This window comes from Eubalaena glacialis, chromosome X, assembly GCF_028564815.1.
Source record: "Eubalaena glacialis isolate mEubGla1 chromosome X, mEubGla1.1.hap2.+ XY, whole genome shotgun sequence".
NCBI lineage: Eukaryota > Metazoa > Chordata > Mammalia > Artiodactyla > Balaenidae > Eubalaena > Eubalaena glacialis.
Genome location: NC_083736.1, coordinates 2,104,003 through 2,122,296, shown reverse-complemented (window position 1 = coordinate 2,122,296; position 18,294 = coordinate 2,104,003). Strand labels below are relative to the sequence as shown.

General features: G+C 49.7%; 1 protein-coding gene across 2 annotated transcripts in view; it reads left to right on the top strand.

Moving 5' to 3' along the window:
- LOC133082065 (matrix-remodeling-associated protein 5-like) overlaps window positions 1-17,948 on the top strand; it is a 29,315-nt gene extending 11,367 nt beyond the window's left edge. For both annotated transcript variants that reach the window (XM_061178483.1, XM_061178484.1), the window contains exons 5-7: window positions 929-5,923; window positions 9,252-10,152; window positions 14,960-17,948. In XM_061178483.1, coding sequence (XP_061034466.1) covers window positions 929-5,923; window positions 9,252-10,152; window positions 14,960-16,868 — 7,805 coding nt within the window. In that variant the 3' untranslated portion in view covers window positions 16,869-17,948. The remainder of the gene's footprint in view (window positions 1-928; window positions 5,924-9,251; window positions 10,153-14,959) is intronic.
- Window positions 17,949-18,294: the final 346 nt, after the last annotated feature.

Below are 18,294 nucleotides of genomic sequence, written 5' to 3'. Positions count from 1 at the left end.
GTGATGGCAGTTTGGCTGTTTTGTTCCCAGCGCGAAGGGAAAGAAGTGCCAAGAAGACTGTCAAAAAGCCTCCTACTTTTCCAGTCTCCCCAGTTCCGAATACAGAACAGCCACGAGACGTCTAGCAGGGAGAAAACATAATTTGGTCCTATAGGTGTCAGTTCGAGGAGGCTTTGTGCCATTTAATAGACGTGTCAAGTAGGGCATTGGGTGTGGGACTCAGAAGAATGAGTTTGGGCTGGAGGAGCACAGATGGAATTCATCACTGGCGAGTGAACGGTAACTGAAACCGTGCACGTGGGCGAGGCCATCTACGACCTCAGAGCAAGAAGGGAAAGGGCCGAGACCGACTCAGGGAACACATCATCCATAATGAGTTGGGCAGAGAAGGAGGAAACAGTGAAAGAGTCAGTGTTGGCCAGAGAAGGAGAAAATTCTGGAGGATTTAATGTCCGGGAAGCCACGAGTAGAATGTGAATCCAAAAAGTAAACACTGCCAGAAATGAAAAATTCTAGCAAGAGAAAACATCCTTATAAAGGGTAGACAGGATACGATTCATGCCAACTGTTGACCCTATAACCTGGAAATATATTCATGGGTTGCAGGGACTTAACGTAGATTCTCCTGGACCCTCATAAAAGGTTACGTGTATAATACGTATGAATAGACATTCTTTTTCAACTTAAAAATACCTTTTAAAAAAGTACTCATGACTGACTGTCCAGAAGTTCCAAAAGCCCGGTTAGTTACCACGCACTGTGCTAAACTGACTTAAAGTCAGAGGTGACGCCACAGAGGCAAGGTGGGTGAGGTCTTAAATCATTGTGGAAGTGCATCCAGGTGATAAAGACGCAAACAAAGGCTTTACCCTCTGGCCATTCTTTGGGTCATTGACTTACAGCCTGTTTGTTTGATTGCATGTTTCAGGGATTCTGAAGTGTAAGAAGGACAAAGCCTATGAAGGGGGTCAGCTATGCTCCATGTGCTTCAGTCCCAGGAAGCTGCACAAACAAGAGATTCAGAAGCTGAAGGACATCACTTGTGAGAAGCCCTCTATCGAGTCCCCTCTGAGACAGAACAGGAGCAGGAGTAGCGAGGAAGACCAGAATCAAGAGGAGGATGGTGACAACCCGTTGTCCCTGCAGGGGTTCCAGTATCCTGTATGGAACGTCTCTCTGAACATGAGCGACGAACACGGGAACACAGTGAACTTGGTCTGTGACATCAAGAAGCCCATGGACGTGTACCAACTACACTTGAACCAAACAGACCCTCAAGAGATAGAGATAAATGCCACAGTCGCCTTGGATTTTGAGTGTCCGATGACTCGAGAAAACTATGAGAAACTCTGGAAGCTGATTGCCTATTACAGCGAGGTCCCTGTGAAGCTACACCGAGAACTCACGCTCAGCAAAGACCCCAGACTCGGCTACCAGTACAGGCAAGACGCCGACGATGAGACCCTCTACTACACGGGCGTCAGAGCCCACATCCTGGCAGAACCAGAGTGGGTTATGCAGCCGTCCATAGACCTCCAACTCAACCGGCGTCAGAGTACGGCCAACACAGTGCTGCTGTCCTATTCCTCTCAACATGCTCTCACCGTGTCCGCCAAAGACGCGAGGCCGTCTCGGGGCAGAAGCTGGGTAATGATCGAGCCCAGCAGAGCGGTGCAGAGAGCCCAGACTGTCTTGGAAGGGAGTCCATGCCAGCTGAGCTGCAACGTGAAGGCTTCTGAGAGCCCATCCATCTCCTGGGTGCTCCCGGATGGCTCTGTCCTGAAAGCACCAATGGAAGACAAGGACGGTAGATTCTCCATCCTCACCAGCGGCTGGCTGAAGATCAAATCCACGGAGCAGTCAGATGCTGGTTTGTACCAGTGCATCGCTCGGGTGAGGGATGAAATGGACCGAATGGTCTATAGGGTCCTTGTGCAACGACCCGTCACTCAGCCCCCTGATGGACATACAGTGACCATTCAGAAGAACCCAGGGGAGCCGGTGATGCTGCCTTGCAATGCACTGGCCATACCTGAGGCCGAGATTAGCTGGATCCTTCCAAACAGAAGGATAATTAACGATATGGCTAACATGTCGCACGCATACATGTTGGCCGATGGAACTCTTTCCATCCCAAAGGTCCAAGGTAGCGACGGTGGTTACTACAGATGCGTGGCTGTCAACCAGCAAGGGGCAGATCATTTTACGGTGGGGATCACAGTGACTAAGAAGGGATCTGCCAGGTCATCGAAAAGAGGAAGACGCCCAGGTGGGAAGACCCTTTCCAGAGGAAGAGGCGATGTCGTGGAGGATGAAGGGGGATCCGGCATAGGAGACGAAGGTAACACAACGAGGAGAGTTCTCCATCCAAAGGACCAAGAGATGTTCATCAAAGCAAAGGACGATTCCATCATTGGAGGTCAGAAAACCAAGAAAGGGCGCAGAAAACTGAAACACTGGAAGACTTCCGAAAAGGAACCAGAGACAAACATCGCGGAAGGTCGCAGAGTGTTTGAGTCCAGACGAAGGATAAACATGGCAAACAAACAGATTAATCCAGAGCGCTGGGCAGATATTTTAGCCAGAGTACGTGGGAGAAATCTACCTAAGGGAACAGAAGTACCCCAGGTCATTAAAGCCAACACTCCTCCATCAGAGAGTCTAGAAGTGACCCCCCTTTTGCCTGCTGTTCCTCCCCGCTCAGTATCACCTGTGCAGACCACAACCAGTGCAGAGGACTCCTCAGGAGATGTGTCTTTATTTGGCGACGAAGAGCAGGTTTCTAGCACTGTTTCCTCAACCAGGATGGTTCTGGTCCAGTCTGGCCACGATGGGGTAATTCTTGCTGACCCCAAAGTGACAAGCACACACCTGCAAGAATTAATTGATGATGAGTTTTCTGAGAAGACCAAGGCTTCAGCTGCCACGGTAGTTGACTCGAATTGGGCTACAGCCACGACCCTGCTATCTGTGCCTTATGAATCTTCTACTCCACAGACCCTGGATATGGTCCGCAAAGAGCCCACTAACAAAAACATAGCCACAGAGGGCTGGTCTACACTAGATGTTGCATCCATGCCAGGGTCTACATCCAGTGAGTATGAGTCTCCATTGGATGCCATCTCCTTGGCTGAGTCTGAGACTCCGCCATACTTTTACCAAGGTCTGGAGACAAATTCACAACCAGGTGAAAATACGACGAAAGAACAGACCTCCACACACGTTACTCCAGTGCCTGCCTTGTGGGTTGCTAACACCAGGACCTCTGAGCCATTTGAAGATCCCATTTTAGGGGACCCCGAAGTCCCAGCACAAACAGCTCTACAAGAGCAAACAGAGAGCCCGAAGCTTGTGAAAAGTGGTTTAAGCACTCAGGGCCACCCACTGATTCCCAAGGGCACAGAGGAGAATTCTCAGACGACACTACAGGAAGGAGGTCCGCTAGAGAGAGACCCCAAAAGCTCCAGAAGTCCTGAGAGTAAGAGGCAAGGCATCGAATCTACCACTGTGCTTGACTCAGCATTGGAAGCCATGGCCAGCATCACCGCCTTGAAGCATCCCAGGGAAACCACACTTGGCGTTCTGTTTGACAAGGACACCCGCACGCTAGCAATGATGATGCCAACCCAAAAGGCCACTTCCCCATCACCACTGACCACTCATCCTTCCCGAAAGAGACCCAACGGGAGGAGGCGATTACGCCCCCATCGATTCCGACACCGGCATAAACAAACCCCGGCCACGACTTTTGCCCCAGCGGTCACTTTTTTGACACCACTGACTCAGGTACCTGAAGTGAAGACTCCAAGCCAAGCGGAGAGCTTGCTGGTTCCTACATCTTGGGTTGATGGCACAGTTGGTACCCCAAAGCAGGTGGGCGTGGAGAAGCATGCAGAACCGGTACCCAAGGGAACCCCACGCAGGAAACATGGGAAGAGGCCAAAGAAACATCGATATATCACCTCCACCATGAGCTCTATAGCGTCTGTGTCCAAGCCCAGCCCTTCCCCAGAAAATAAATATAAAAACACTGTTACCCCCAGTTCAGAAGTTGTACTTTCACCTACCACCGTTTCTCTCACAACTGGAGACCCATGTGAGATAACCAGAGTGGAAGATCATAGGACAACCACCACCAAAACACGTTTATCTCATGATGAATTCCAAGAGACAATTCCAGTCACATACGAGCCTGTATCAGACGGAAAGGAAATTAAGAATTACGATGTCACAAACATCAAGGACTATAAAACCGACAGTCTAGTCCCTGGCGAGTCAGTCACTCATGTGGCATCCCCTTCTGGGGCCGAGGTCTCCACTGTGGGAGTATTTAAGGAGGCATCCCCTCCTTCTGGCTTTCCAGGAACTGCAAGGTGGACTCCTCCAAGGGCAGCCCAGCCTGAGCGGCTACAGACAGACCCACCTGTTACCAGCTCTTCAGAAGCTCTTACAGACTCACCCTTTTTAAAAGAGTTGGAGGACCTAGGTTTTCCTTTTGAGTTTTCACCTTCTGCTGCAGTCTCTATGCTCTCGCAACAGGAAGAAGTGGTCCCTTCAACTACTCTCGCCATCACAAAAGTAGGGGCATCTTCAAGTCAGGCAGAAACCACCATCAGTGGTCAGAGTCATCGTGAAACCACTCCAGCCATTATCCGTTCTGAAATTAGACACCAGAGTGAAGTCTCCACACGTGCCCTGGTGGAGGAGCCAACAACCCCATTCCCACCCACAACTCTTGTGTCTCTGGCAGAAACCACCGCAAAGCCCACACCTCTTACGTCAGAAACACTGCCAACGTCAAACGCTTCCAAACAAACCATTTTCTTCCATTATGCTGGGGGGACCCCAGCAACCGGAACACCTTCAGTGAATAACGAAGGAACTCAGCATGTATCAAAGCCAAATGAATTATCCACTCCCTCTTCCCACCAGGACAAATTTACCTTCACTCCAAAGCAGGAGTCGCGAAAGGAAGCCTTTGATGGTACAACCAAAAACAGCCTTCCAAGGGGTCCAGATAGCCACCACGAGGCTGGGAGGGTCCAAGGTTTCCACCAACCAGCCAGAGTTGCTGCCACACCAGTCCCACCGAGAGGAACCATGAGGCCACCACACACGGCCACACAAAGCTCCTTTAGATACGTTGTCACTCTCCAGCCCCACCTGACCAGCAAACTGGAAATCGCTGCATATCCGTCAAGGGATCCGCCAGAGAATAAACACTTTACAACTCCAAAACTACCAAGTTCAACAACTCCTGTCGTTCCGTTGCCTGGGTCCAAACCTAGCATTCCTAGTAAGTCGACTGACCAGGGAACTGACCCATTCAACGGCAGCTCCAAATTGTTTGGAGACAACAACATCCCTGATCCAAGAGACCCAGCTGGCAAGCTTCCAAATTCGAGAGTTCCTCATTATCCTGATGGAAGATTCCCTTTCTTTTTCAACAGGACCCTCTCTTTTCCACAGTTGGCAGCTACTCCGAAGCCTCAGATCCCCACCTCTCCTGCCCCAGGGATGAGAGGGAGAAAAGTCAGCCCAGGTCCCTACAATAGGACACATTCTCAGAGCATCATCCGTGTGGACTTTGGTCCCCCAGCGCCTCCTGTATTGCACCTTCCCCGGACCATGGCGCCACCCTCAACAAACTTAAGAAACATCCCTCTGGTCTACTCCACCCGGAGCTCCATCCCTTTCATAACAGCTTCTGCCCAGCCTTCCAGAAGCTTCCATCAGAGCAGCTCAAAGCTCTTCTCTTCCGGAGGACCACCTGCATCCAAATTCTGGACGCTGGGGGAAAAGCCCCAAATTATCACCAAATCCCCCCAGACCGTGTCCGTCACTGCCGAGACAGATGTCATGTTCCCGTGTGAGGCTATGGGGAAACCCAAGCCTTTCGTGACTTGGACAAAGCTGTCCACAGGTAGGGTGTTTAAACATCTGCATTTTAACCAGGGCTGGTGTAGGGGAGGGGCTTACTGGAGTCTGTGAGTGCAGGTAGAACCAGAAACGCTGGGCAGAGGGATAGGTAGATGGGATGGGAAAGGACATCTGAGAATCTACCGACAGGTGTATTCCTTTATGGGGACAGGAAATAAGGAATTAAAATGGGTGTCAGGTTTTAATGGAGTCATGGAAACACGTACGAGGTTCTTTGGATAGGGCATTCCTAACCAAGGCTTAGGACTGTTCCGCTCTTGCCTCTTCCCAGTGAGGTCCAGTACAGAAGTCATCCACAAGCCATGTCGGGGTGCAGAGGGGCGTGAGGGGAATTGTGCAAATCGCTCTTGTCCTCGCACTGGCTTGAAAGGTCAGGGCAGCTTGGTGTGAGCTCATCAGGCATTGCTTTGACTTGAACCTAGAGATATGATCGTATGAGTCCGCTTGGGCTGCCATAGCAAAGCACCGGAACAGATGGTGCGGCTGGAACAGCAGATTTATTTTCTTTCAGTTTGGGGAGGTTGAAGTCCAAGATCAAGGTGTCACCAAGGCTGGTTCCTCCTGAGGCCATTCTCCTTGGTGTGTAGACGGCCATCTCCTCCCTGCGTCCTCACAGGGTCGTCCCTCTATGTGTGTCTGTGTCCTAATCCCATCTTCTTCTAAGGACACCAGTCCTATGGGATCAGAACCCACCCTAATGACCTCATTTTACCTTCATCCCCTCTTTAAAGACCCCCAACTCCAAATACATCCACATTCTGAGGTCCTGGGGGTCAGGGCGTTAACATATGAATTGTGGTGGGAACACAATTCAGTCCGTAACAAGGCTCTATACAACGGTCTCTACTTGGCAGGCTGGGATGCCCAAAGGCCACTTTGCTTCATAAGATGACCATCGGCTTTCCCGATGGCGAAACAGATTCTAGGTGACGGAAGAAAGTAATAGCGGAGGGCCTACAACCTCCACGAATGGACCTCCCTTTTCCCCTTTCTCTTCCCTTCTCTCTCAACATGGCTGTGTCCTTCAGGCTTGGATCCTGTTCAGAGGGTTGGGGTTTTTTTCGGTTACCATTTAGATAATCTAGGAAATGACAAGTGCTGATATCACTAGAGAGAGCTGTACATTCTCTGTGGTGAACAGAGAGCACTGAGCATAGGGAAATTACCAACATCTTTGACCAGCTCAGCATTTGACAGCAAACACTTTCGTAATGATTTAATAAGGAACTTGCTTGAAATAGCAAATGGGGAACACCACGGGGTTTTCGTTCTAGAAGGATTGTGCCTTTGAAGGAAGGCATATTCCTCCCCTTGGAGATCCCATTTGCATTCATCCTTAGGGTCTGCCATACCTTGTGCCATTTTAGAGCATCCCTGGACCATGCCCCCTCCCTAGACATTCATGCACCTTCCTCTACCTGACCAGGAATCCACTTCTACTGCTGGCTTCTCCTTTGTTAGCTAGCTCCAGTTTTTAGACAGTTCTTCCTCATTTCATGCCCAAACCAGAGAGTCTCCCATCCAGCCAGCATTGTTTTCTGTGGTCCTGGAGCTGCACGATGTCTATTTTATTGAACCTTTTCTACCCGATAAACCAAATCAGCTCATTGAGTGCTAATAGGAGGCCACCTTCTACCTGCCCATCGTGATCTGCAGGAGGTTTTAGTGGACCTTCCCTCCCACCTCAAACCCAATGAAATAGACAAGCACTTTCGGATCTCTGCATCATAAAATCCATCAATGGGGAGGTGGTTGAGGGGCAGCAGGAGGCTTTCCATGCCCACAGTCACCTGTCATTCAGGAGGGCTTGGACCCGGAGCAGGATGACCTGCATCACCTAGAAGGCAGGGAGGTTATACTGTCATCAACCAACACCTGTTTCCCTATGACCAGGTGGGTTGGGAATACTCACCTGGAATACCCCATCCATGGCGGAAAGCCTTGTCGTGGGAAGTTTCAGGTAACTTAGGAGGTAGAGGGCCTGAATCCTCAGTGCTAGGGCTGGGGAGAGCGTCCAGGGTTCCAAGGTTCCATGCAAAGGCAGGACTCCCAGCTTAGAGAAAATTATTAGGAAAAGAAGCAGAGGAGTTTGTCAAAACTAAAATGAATAGCCCATTGACGGGCACATGGACCCAGGAACCAAGCAGCATGGGATAGGATGGGAGAATTGAAACTCAGGGTTTTCTGGGGCTTTCCAGTTTTTAAATATAGGATTTGTTATTATTCAGGTATGGCGAGGCTAACAGGTCAGGAGATGACTGCCATTGAAAAGACACTTGGTCACTCACGGTTCCCAAGAGGAGGGGGCACAGCACACCATGCAGGGTTACACAGGGAAGCACCAGGGTCGGTCAGGAGGCAGAGGGAAAGGGGGAAACCCAGACAAGAGCCTTTGTTGTGATTTTCGCAGGAAGGAACAGGTGAGGCAGGGTGAGCAGGGTTAGGATGGGCTGGTGTGAATAATTCCAGCAGGTCCTGGGTGCAAGGGCTGCCCTAGTTGTCTGGTACCTGTCCTGGGGGGATGAGGGCAGGTGGATTGTGGCCCAGAGTATGGGAGCCGCTCAGAGCAGGGAGTGGGGGGTAGGCTCTGGATGTGTCAGTTTGCATTTGGAAGGTGGGTCCTTTGCTATCTCTAGGAATTGGCCATCTCTGGAAGGTCAGCAAGACCCCAACATGTCAAAGCATCAGAAACACTTGATTATTACAGACCCTGACTGTGGCAGAGTCCTGAGAGATGGGCTATAAAATACAGGGAGTATAGACAGTGGGGAGAAGGAGGGGTGTGTGCCCCCTGACTGTAGAAGTGGGACTCTCAGGCACCATCCGGAAGCCTGAGTTAGAGCACAACTCAACCAGACGGGGCAGAGAATGACCAGCCCTATGTCGCTCTCAGGAGCCTGGCCGGACAGAGGCAGACAGAGACTGCGAACCTGGGGCATCCCTGCAGCCGACCTGGGGACCTCAGGAGGACAGCCTCCACGCAATGAGGCAGAGGCTGAGCAAAGTGGGGCTGCCTCTCCAGTACCTAAAGTAAATGAAGAGGCCACCTTGGGAGACCCTGGGGCTCGTGACGGCTTCCAGAACCCTCTCTGAAAACCATACCTGCTGCCTTGGCCTGAAGGTGGCATATGCCCTGATTTGGGGATTAGTGTAAGAGTCAAGAAGAATATCAGAGAAGCTGGGTGGTGGGTCTTTTGCTTTTTCTGTCTGGACATAAAGAGGAGAATCAGATTAACTCATAATCCTTGTTTCGTCCCTTTGGAAAGACCGTGTTTACATTGAACCTGATGGTGCCTGCTTTCGGTTTCCAGGTGCCCTCATGACCCCCAACACCAGAGTACAGCGGTTTGAAGTCCTGAAGAACGGCACCTTCGTCATCCGAAACGTACAGGTGCAGGACCGCGGCCAGTACATGTGCACGGCCAAAAACCTGCACGGAGCAGACAGGATGGTGGTCCTGCTGTCAGTCACGGGGCAGCAGCCTCAAATCCTAGCCGCCCACTACAAGGATGTCACCGTCTACCTGGGCGACACCGTCGCCATGGAGTGTTTGGCCAAGGGGACCCCAGCTCCCCAGATCTCCTGGATCTTCCCCGACAGGAGAGTGTGGCAGACCGTGTCCCCCGTCGAGGGCAGGGTCACGCTGCACGAAAACCGGACCCTGTCCATCAAGGAGGCGTCCTTCTCGGACAGAGGCGTGTACAAGTGCGTGGCCAGCAACGCAGCCGGCGCGGACAGCCTCGCCATCCGCCTGCACGTGGCAGCCCTCCCACCCGTCATCCACCAGGAGAAGCTGGAGAACATCTCGCTGCCCCCTGGCCTCAGCATCCACATGCACTGCACCGCCAAGGCCGCGCCCCTGCCCAGCGTGCGCTGGGCGCTCTGGGACGGCACGCAGATCCGCCCTTCGCAGTTCATCCACGACAACCTCTTCGTCTTCCCCAACGGGACCCTCTACATCCGCAACCTGGCGCCCAAGGACAGCGGGCGCTACGAGTGCGTGGCCGCCAACCTGGTGGGCTCGGCGCGCAGGACCGTGCGGCTCACCGTGCAGCGCGCCGCCGCCAACGCACGCATCACCGGCACCTCCCCGCAGAGGACCGACGTCCGCTACGGGGGGACCCTCCAGCTGGACTGCAGCGCCTCCGGAGACCCCTGGCCGCGCATCCTCTGGAGACTGCCGTCCAAGAGGATGATAGACGCGCTCTTCAGGTACGTGGCGCTCCTGCCCCGCCAGCGATCCCGGGGCTCCTGAGCCTGTCTCCCCTCTGGATGCTGGGGAAACCTCCTCATGGGGTCGGGCAGAAAAAGGAATGACTCCTTGTCGGCAGTGCTGACGCACAGGCGTTGCTGCTTCCTGTGTGGGCCGGGTGGGGGGCATTTCTTTCTCACACGATGAAATCTTGTCTTTTTTCTTTTTTTTCCGGGCGGCATGCGGGATCTTCGTTCCCCGCCCAGGGATCGAACCCTTGCCCCTGGCACTGGGAGCACAGAGTGTTGACCACTGGACCGCCAGGGAAGTCCCAATCTCATCTTTATCAATTAAGATGCAGAGCAAACACCTAGCCCTTGGCCCTGCTCCTCTACTCCCCGCCTCCAAAGAAAGATAAACCAATAGCTTTTGTTTTCACGATCGTATTTTTAACTATTTAAATAATTAGATAAAACAATTTGTTGTCTTCTCATTCTAATCTCAACAAAACACATAGGAGCTTCAGATCTTCAAATGTGTTAGCAATAGAAGGAAAGTAGGTAAAGCAAAAAAATTAAAGGCATATGGCAGCACAAAGGTAGCACATCTGCAATTCTAAAAGTTCATCTTGGCTAGGAAAAAAAGCACCTTGCCTTGCCCCGTCGTCAGTTCGCAGATGTATGAATCTAGAGCAGTGGGTCTCAGCCAAGCGGGATTTTGTCCCCCGGGGACATTGCGCAGTTTTTGGAGACATTTTTGGTTGATGAGACTTGGGGGACGAGGAGGGGATGCTACTGGCCTGTGGTGTGTGCAGACCAGAGATGCTTCTCAGCAACCCGCAGTGCACAGGACAGCCCCACGTCAGAGAGTCGTCCAGCCGCAAATCTCAGTAGTGCTGAGGCTGAGAAATTCTGTCTCAGCAAGGAAAACTATCTATCTATCCATCTCCCTATCTATCTATCTATCTATCAATCATCTATCTGTCATTTATTTTTATCTGTCTCTCATCACCTATCTGATATCTATCGTTTCTCTATCTAGTATCTTTCCATCTGCCCATCTATCCTCCATTCTATGTATCTATCTGTCGTCCCTCACCTATCTATATCTAGCTCAAACTCTTTACCTATTTACCAATCATCTATTTTTATATATCTAACATCACCTATCTGATATCTATCGTTTATCTATCTAGTATCTTTCCATCTGCCTATCTATCCTCTATTCTATGTATCTATCTGTCAACCCTCACCTATCTATATCTAGCGCAAACTCTTTACCTATTTACCAATCATCTATTTTTATATATCTAACATCACCTATCTGATATCTATCGTTTCTCTATCTAGTATCTTTCCATCTGCCTATCTATCCTCCATTCTGTGTATCTATCTGTCATCCCTCACCTATCTATATCTAGCTCAAACTCTTTACCTATTTACCAATCATCTATTTTTATATATCTAACATCACCTATCTGATATCTATCGTTTATCTATCTAGTATCTTTCCATCTGCCTATCTATCCTCTATTCTATGTATCTATCTGTCAACCCTCACCTATCTATATCTAGCGCAAACTCTTTACCTATTTACCAATCATCTATTTTTATATATCTAACATCACCTATCTGATATCTATCGTTTCTCTATCTAGTATCTTTCCATCTGCCTATCTATCCTCCATTCTGTGTATCTATCTGTCATCCCTCACCTATCTATATCTAGCTCAAACTCTTTACCTATTTACCAATCATCTATTTTTATATATCTAACATCACCTATCTGATATCTATCGTTTCTCTATCTAGTATCTTTCCATCTGCCTATCTGTCATCTATTCTATGTATCTATCTGTCAACCCTCACCTATCTATATCTAGCTCAAACTCTTTACCTATTTACCAATCATCTATTTTTCTATATCTAGCATCACCTATCTGATATCTATCGTTTATCTAGTATCTTTCCATCTGCCTATCTATCATCTATTCTGTGTATCTATCTGTCATCCCTCACCTATCTATATCTAGCTCAAACTCTTTACCTATTTACCAATCATCTATTTTTATATATCTAACATCACCTATCTGATATCTATCGTTTATCTATCTAGTATCTTTCCATCTGCCTATCTATCCTCTATTCTATGTATCTATCTGTCAACCCTCACCTATCTATATCTAGCGCAAACTCTTTACCTATTTACCAATCATCTATTTTTCTATATCTAACATCACCTATCTGATATCTATCGTTTATCTAGCATCTTTCCATCTGCCTATCTGTCATCTATTCTATGTATCTATATATATCATCTGACATTTATCTAATCATCTATCTTCATCTATCTCTAGCTCTGTCTACCTACCTATCCATCCATCTTACCTCTCTCTCTCTATCATCTGTGTCTATCTATCTATCATTTATTTTTATCTATCTGTCATCACCTATCTGATATGTATTATTTATCTATATAGTATCTTTCCATTTGTCTCTATCATGTATTCTCTGTATCTGTATATCATCTGTCATTTATCTGTTCTATCATCTATCTTTATCTGTCTATCACCTGTCTATCTATGGAAGTGGTTCTCAGCCGGACAGTTCTGTCTACCAGGGGGCACTCATCAGTGTCTGGACATATTTTTAGTTGTCACAACTCGTGGGGAAGGGTTGCTGCCCTTTAATTAGTGGAGACCGGGATGCTGCTCAAAACCCCGCCGTGCACAGAATGCCTCACCACGGAGAGTCATCCAGCCCCTGATATCAATAGTGCCAAGGCTGAGAAACCCTGAGGTAGATCCCAAAAAGCCGTTGTCTCTTTAATAAGTGTTCCAAGATGCAGAGGAAAGAGACAATGATTGGCAACATGGAAGCAAAGACACATCAGTGGCGCCATGTTGGAAACCCCCTGGCTTATGGTGTGTCTTCAGCCCGCACAGCCTGGCAGCTCAGACAGGAACCCGCCTCAGCGCGGGTTCCTCCCCGGGATGTGATCAAAAGCGGCATCCAAGGTTCTGCGCGGCTACGTCTGGTCTGCCCAGTCTCCTTCCAACGCAGGGAAAGGGCGAAGTCGCCTTCTCACAACCCGTATTTTAACTTCAGATGGCTGGCTGGTGCCTAGTGTACCCTGCACAATCGGTCCAGAATACCACATACCCAATTTTCCCCTCAGTATCTTCCAGCTGAGCCGGTGTCCTGCCATGCAGAGGATTGTTTCCCATGGACATTGGCGAGGCTGAGGCAGTGCTGAATGAACACTGAAGTGAACGAATGTAGTTCCAGTGTGAATTGGGGCCATTCTACTAGTATCTCGCTATAAATCATAAGCCACAGTCTCTGTAGCTTCATTATTCCTAGATTCTGGCTAATTACATTCTTAGAAAAGTGTAATTAAACAGCCCATGTGAGTTTTTTAAAAGAACAGGCTGTTTGCCCTGCCTACACACTGGGACTGTTTTAAAACAGAGATTGGACTTTCATGTCTCGAAGCTAAGTCTCCTGTAATGTGTAGCCATCCATCTTTTTCAGAGTTGCTCTGTTGATTCAGATAATGACGAAGGTTAGGATTTGCTGCTGTAGAAGTTTCTAAATGTTTACAGACATGTGCTACTATATACATTTTTGGATTCTAACTCCAAGACTCATTAAAATGCCTTTGTCTGCTCCGCTCCTATCGAATGACCTACTAATTCATGTTGACTTGACTCTCATTCATGGCCAACAAAACACGTTACGTGGTCCTTGTTAGTAGGTGCTTTGACGAACAATAATCAGGCTGAATTCCATCATAGGCAGACATTTTTTTTTTTTTAAATCAGTGACACAATTCCAGACGTGCTATTAGAATGACACAGTGTGCAGGAAATATTTAGGGATGAATAATCAAGCTCTCCCTGCAGATGCCAGAATTATAATTTATAAGTAATTGAGATTTTCAATCTGGACACGTTTAAAGTAGGAACCTCCCAAATCTCTTTGCCCTGTTATTCAAAACATTAGTTCTGTGTTGCTGGAGGACATACCGATATATATTTATAAAAATGTCACACGCCTAGTGAAGATATTTCTGTCTTTCTTTCCATGTTGCCTTTTTAAACCGAAAAATCTTTCTCAAATATTAACTCAGCAGTGTGTGAGTTTAGGTCTACCACGTGGAGAAATGCAATGTCAGCAGGAGGGTACGAGCTGGTGAGGGTCATGAAGCTTTCGTTACAGATTCTAGGGAAGAAGCTTTTACACCAATAGCACCAAATTCTGAAGAATCCAATCGTAGCATCGAAACTCTGGGTATAACCGCAACTACGTGATTCATACTGTAGCTACTTTGCTGCCTGTTTGCCTCATAATGGGATACAACATCATAAAAATTGTCAAGAGTAAAAATCGTCTATAAAATTTTTAGGAAAAATTTCACCTCTTCCTAAGGTTAATGCATATTCATTCTGTCCAGGACTCTAGAATTTTATCTGATTTTATCATTACAACAAGCTCCACACTGACAACCAGGCAAATATTTGATCCACACACGCCCACACAAACCGGACTGATGTCTTAGACTGCATTTCACATCTTCGAATCAGTGGCCAGGCCAGCCAAAGGTCAGGCTCCACTGGGGCGTTCTTAATTGTGGTAAATAAATCACTTCTGCGTTTGGATGGCTGTCCCCTCCGGGCTGCAAAATCCATCCAACATTTTCAGCAGCAGCCCTATGCACCGAAGGTTCTGAGAACCACAAGTTTTTGTTTCGTTCTGGTGACCTCAAGCCGGGAGAGAGAGCGTTGGGGAGACTGACATCTTACTCTGTTTTCTTTCTCTCGGTCAGCTTTGATACCAGGATCAAGGCGTTTGCCAACGGGACCCTGGTGGTGAAATCCGTCACGGACAAAGATGCGGGGGATTACCTGTGCGTCGCCCGGAATAAGGTTGGCGATGACTTCGTCATGCTCAAGGTAAATGTGGTCATGAGACCAGCCAAGATCGAGCACAAAGAGGAGAATGACCACAGGGTCTTTTACGGCGGTGACCTCAAAGTGGACTGCAGGGCCACCGGGCTCCCCAACCCCGAGATCTCCTGGAGCCTCCCGGATGGCAGCCTGGTCAACTCTTTCATGCAGTCCGACGACAGCGGTGGACGGACCAAGCGCTACGTCGTTTTCCACAACGGAACCCTCTACTTCAACGAGGTCGGGTTGCGAGAGGAAGGTGACTACACCTGCTTTGCCGAAAATCAGGTTGGCAAGGATGAGATGAGGGTGCGCGTCAAGGTGGTGACCGAGCCCGCCGTCATCCGGAATAAGACGTACTCCGTGGTCCAGGTCCCCTACGGGGACGTGGTCACCGTGGCTTGTGAGGCCAAAGGGGAACCCACGCCCAGGGTGACCTGGCTTTCTCCAGCCAACAGGCTGATCCCCACCTCCTCCGACAAGTACCAGATATATCAGGACGGCACTCTCCTTATCCAGAAAGCCCAGCGCTCGGACAGCGGCAACTACACCTGCGTGGTCAGGAACAGCGCCGGGGAGGATAGGAAGACGGTCTGGATTCACGTCAACGTCCAGTCGCCCAAGATCAACGGGCACCCCAACGCCATCACCACGGTGCGGGAGATTGCCCCAGGAGGGAGTCGCAAACTCATCGACTGCAAGGCGGAAGGCATCCCCACGCCAAGGGTGCTGTGGGCCTTTCCCGAGGGCGTGGTCCTGCCGGCCCCTTACTATGGCAACCGCATCACCATCCATCGCAACGGTACCCTGGACATCAAGAGTCTGAGGAAGAGCGACTCCGTCCAGCTGGCGTGCATTGGGCGTAATGAAGGTGGGGAAGCCAGACTCATTGTCCAACTCACGGTCTTGGAGCCCGTGGAGAAGCCCATCTTCCACGACCCGGTCAGCGAGAAGATCACCGCCATGGCTGGCCACACCATCAGTCTCAACTGCTCAGCAGCTGGGACCCCGACGCCCACCCTGCTGTGGGTCCTTCCCAACGGGACAGAGCTGCAGAGTGGCCACCAGCTGCAGAGGTTCTACCACAAGGGCGACGGGATGCTACACATCAGCGGCCTTTCCTCTGTGGACGCCGGGGCTTACCGCTGCGTGGCCAGAAACTCGGCGGGCTACACGGAGAGGCTGGTGTCTCTGAAGGTGGGGCTGAAACCCGAAACGAGCAACCAGTACCACAACCTGGTCAGCATCATCAACGGGGAGACCCTGCAGCTGCCCTGCATCCTTCCGGGGGCCCGGCAGACCCGCTCCTCGTGGACGCTGCCCAACGGCATGGTGTTGGAGGGTCCCCAGGTCCGAGGACGCTTCACCCTGTGGGAAAACGGTACCCTCACCGTGCGTGACGCGTCCGTCTTCGACAGGGGCACCTACGTGTGCAAGGCGGACACGGAGTACGGACCTTCCGTCGTGAACGTCCCGGTGATCGTGATTGCCTATCCTCCCCGGATCACCAGTGAGCCCACGCCCGTCATCTACACCCGGCCCGGGAGCACCGTGAAGATGAACTGTATGGCCGTGGGCATTCCCAAAGCCGAGATAAGCTGGGAGCTGCCGGACAAATCGCATCTGACCGCGGGAGCGCAGCCCCGTCTCTACGGGAACAGGTTTGTTCACCCACAGGGGTCGTTAACCATCCAACAGGCCGCCCAGAGGGACGCAGGCTTCTACAAGTGCACCGCCAAAAACCTACTGGGCCGTGACTCAAAAACAACCTACGTCCACGTCTACTGAAACCCCGGGAGGACCCCGTGGACTCCACGGCCGCTGCTTCGGAACTTAGAACAGAGCCTCCTTTGGGTTCACAGCTGGGGCCAGAGAGTCAGGGCTCTGAAAGGATTTGTCCCGGGGCACGGTGGCCCCCTCCGGCTTGGGTTTCAGGCTCACGTCGACCTTGACCTGTGCTTGTTGACGAAAGGAAGCAACGCAGACACAGGAAGCAGGTGTCAGCCTCTCTGGGGGACTTTCTTTCATGTTTACAGGATGCCATAAGCTCTTGCCTTGCATTTCACAGGACTTGGGCGCAAATTACAAATTCTGTGTTGCTGGCACCATCCTGATGTTTGAACGGGCGTCTGTAGGATATCTAAGGAGCATTCACTGCAAAGAAGCTGTAGAGATTCACAGTGCCTTGCTACCCCCGCAGAAGATGCATTACCTAGTTAACCCGCTGCCGTTTTAACATGATAGAACGTTCTAGAATGAGTGTCCGTCTTTCCGTTATTTCTTCTGTCACTTCAGAACTCCAGTTTGCCCGACAAGGGCTGAGAACCAGAGGGTTGTTTGTTTGTTTGTGTTTCATGTACAAGTGTCCTACAGTACAGCTCCCATTTTATAGGAAAGAACGCTTTCTCCCTGGAACTCACTTTTTATATAGTGTTTTATATATATATATATATTTTTCTTTCCAATCAGACGATGAGAGTAGAAAGCGAAAGACATACTTTCTGTCTCATTAAAAATAATAAATTATTGGTCTTTACAAGGCTTGGATACATTAGAGCAGGCACGGAAATGCAATTAAAACCAGTTTCCTTCCCGACTTCCTTCAAATTCATGAACCACTGTTATAGTACCTGTCCCAGCGACCCTCCGGTAGGGGTTGCTGAGATATTGGATTTCCTTGTTGATAATAAAATTTATCCGGAGAGAGCTGTGCGGGACCAGGGAGACGACAGGAGAGGGAGGACAAAGCTAAGTTGTGACCGCACAGAATAAATCCAGAGCCTTCCAGAGAAGCCCAGAAATATCTTTCCTCCTGTCAATTTGTGTCCACGGAAAATAGATCTGTTATTTCCATGACTGCTTTACTGTATTTTTAAGGTCAAAATAATGTACATTGGATAATAAAATAGTATTTTCCAAAGAAACAGGCAGTCATGACAGTGATATTTTCAAGGGCAAAAGCACTTCAGGTGAGTTTGCGCTTAGATCAGATTGGTTGAAAAACTGCTTTTATCCACCACCTTGGAATTATTCTGTTTTCTGTGAGTATTTCACCAGCAAGGAAACTTAAGTCCAAGGTGGCAGCTCCAGCAGAGTCTTTGACAGGAAGGTAAGGTGGGACCAGCTCCAGTATGAAGCAGGGTAATTTGAGGCTGAAGAAAGGGTGCCACAGCAATCCTGCAGCCAGTTTTCTTTAGGGAAGAGACATCTTGGG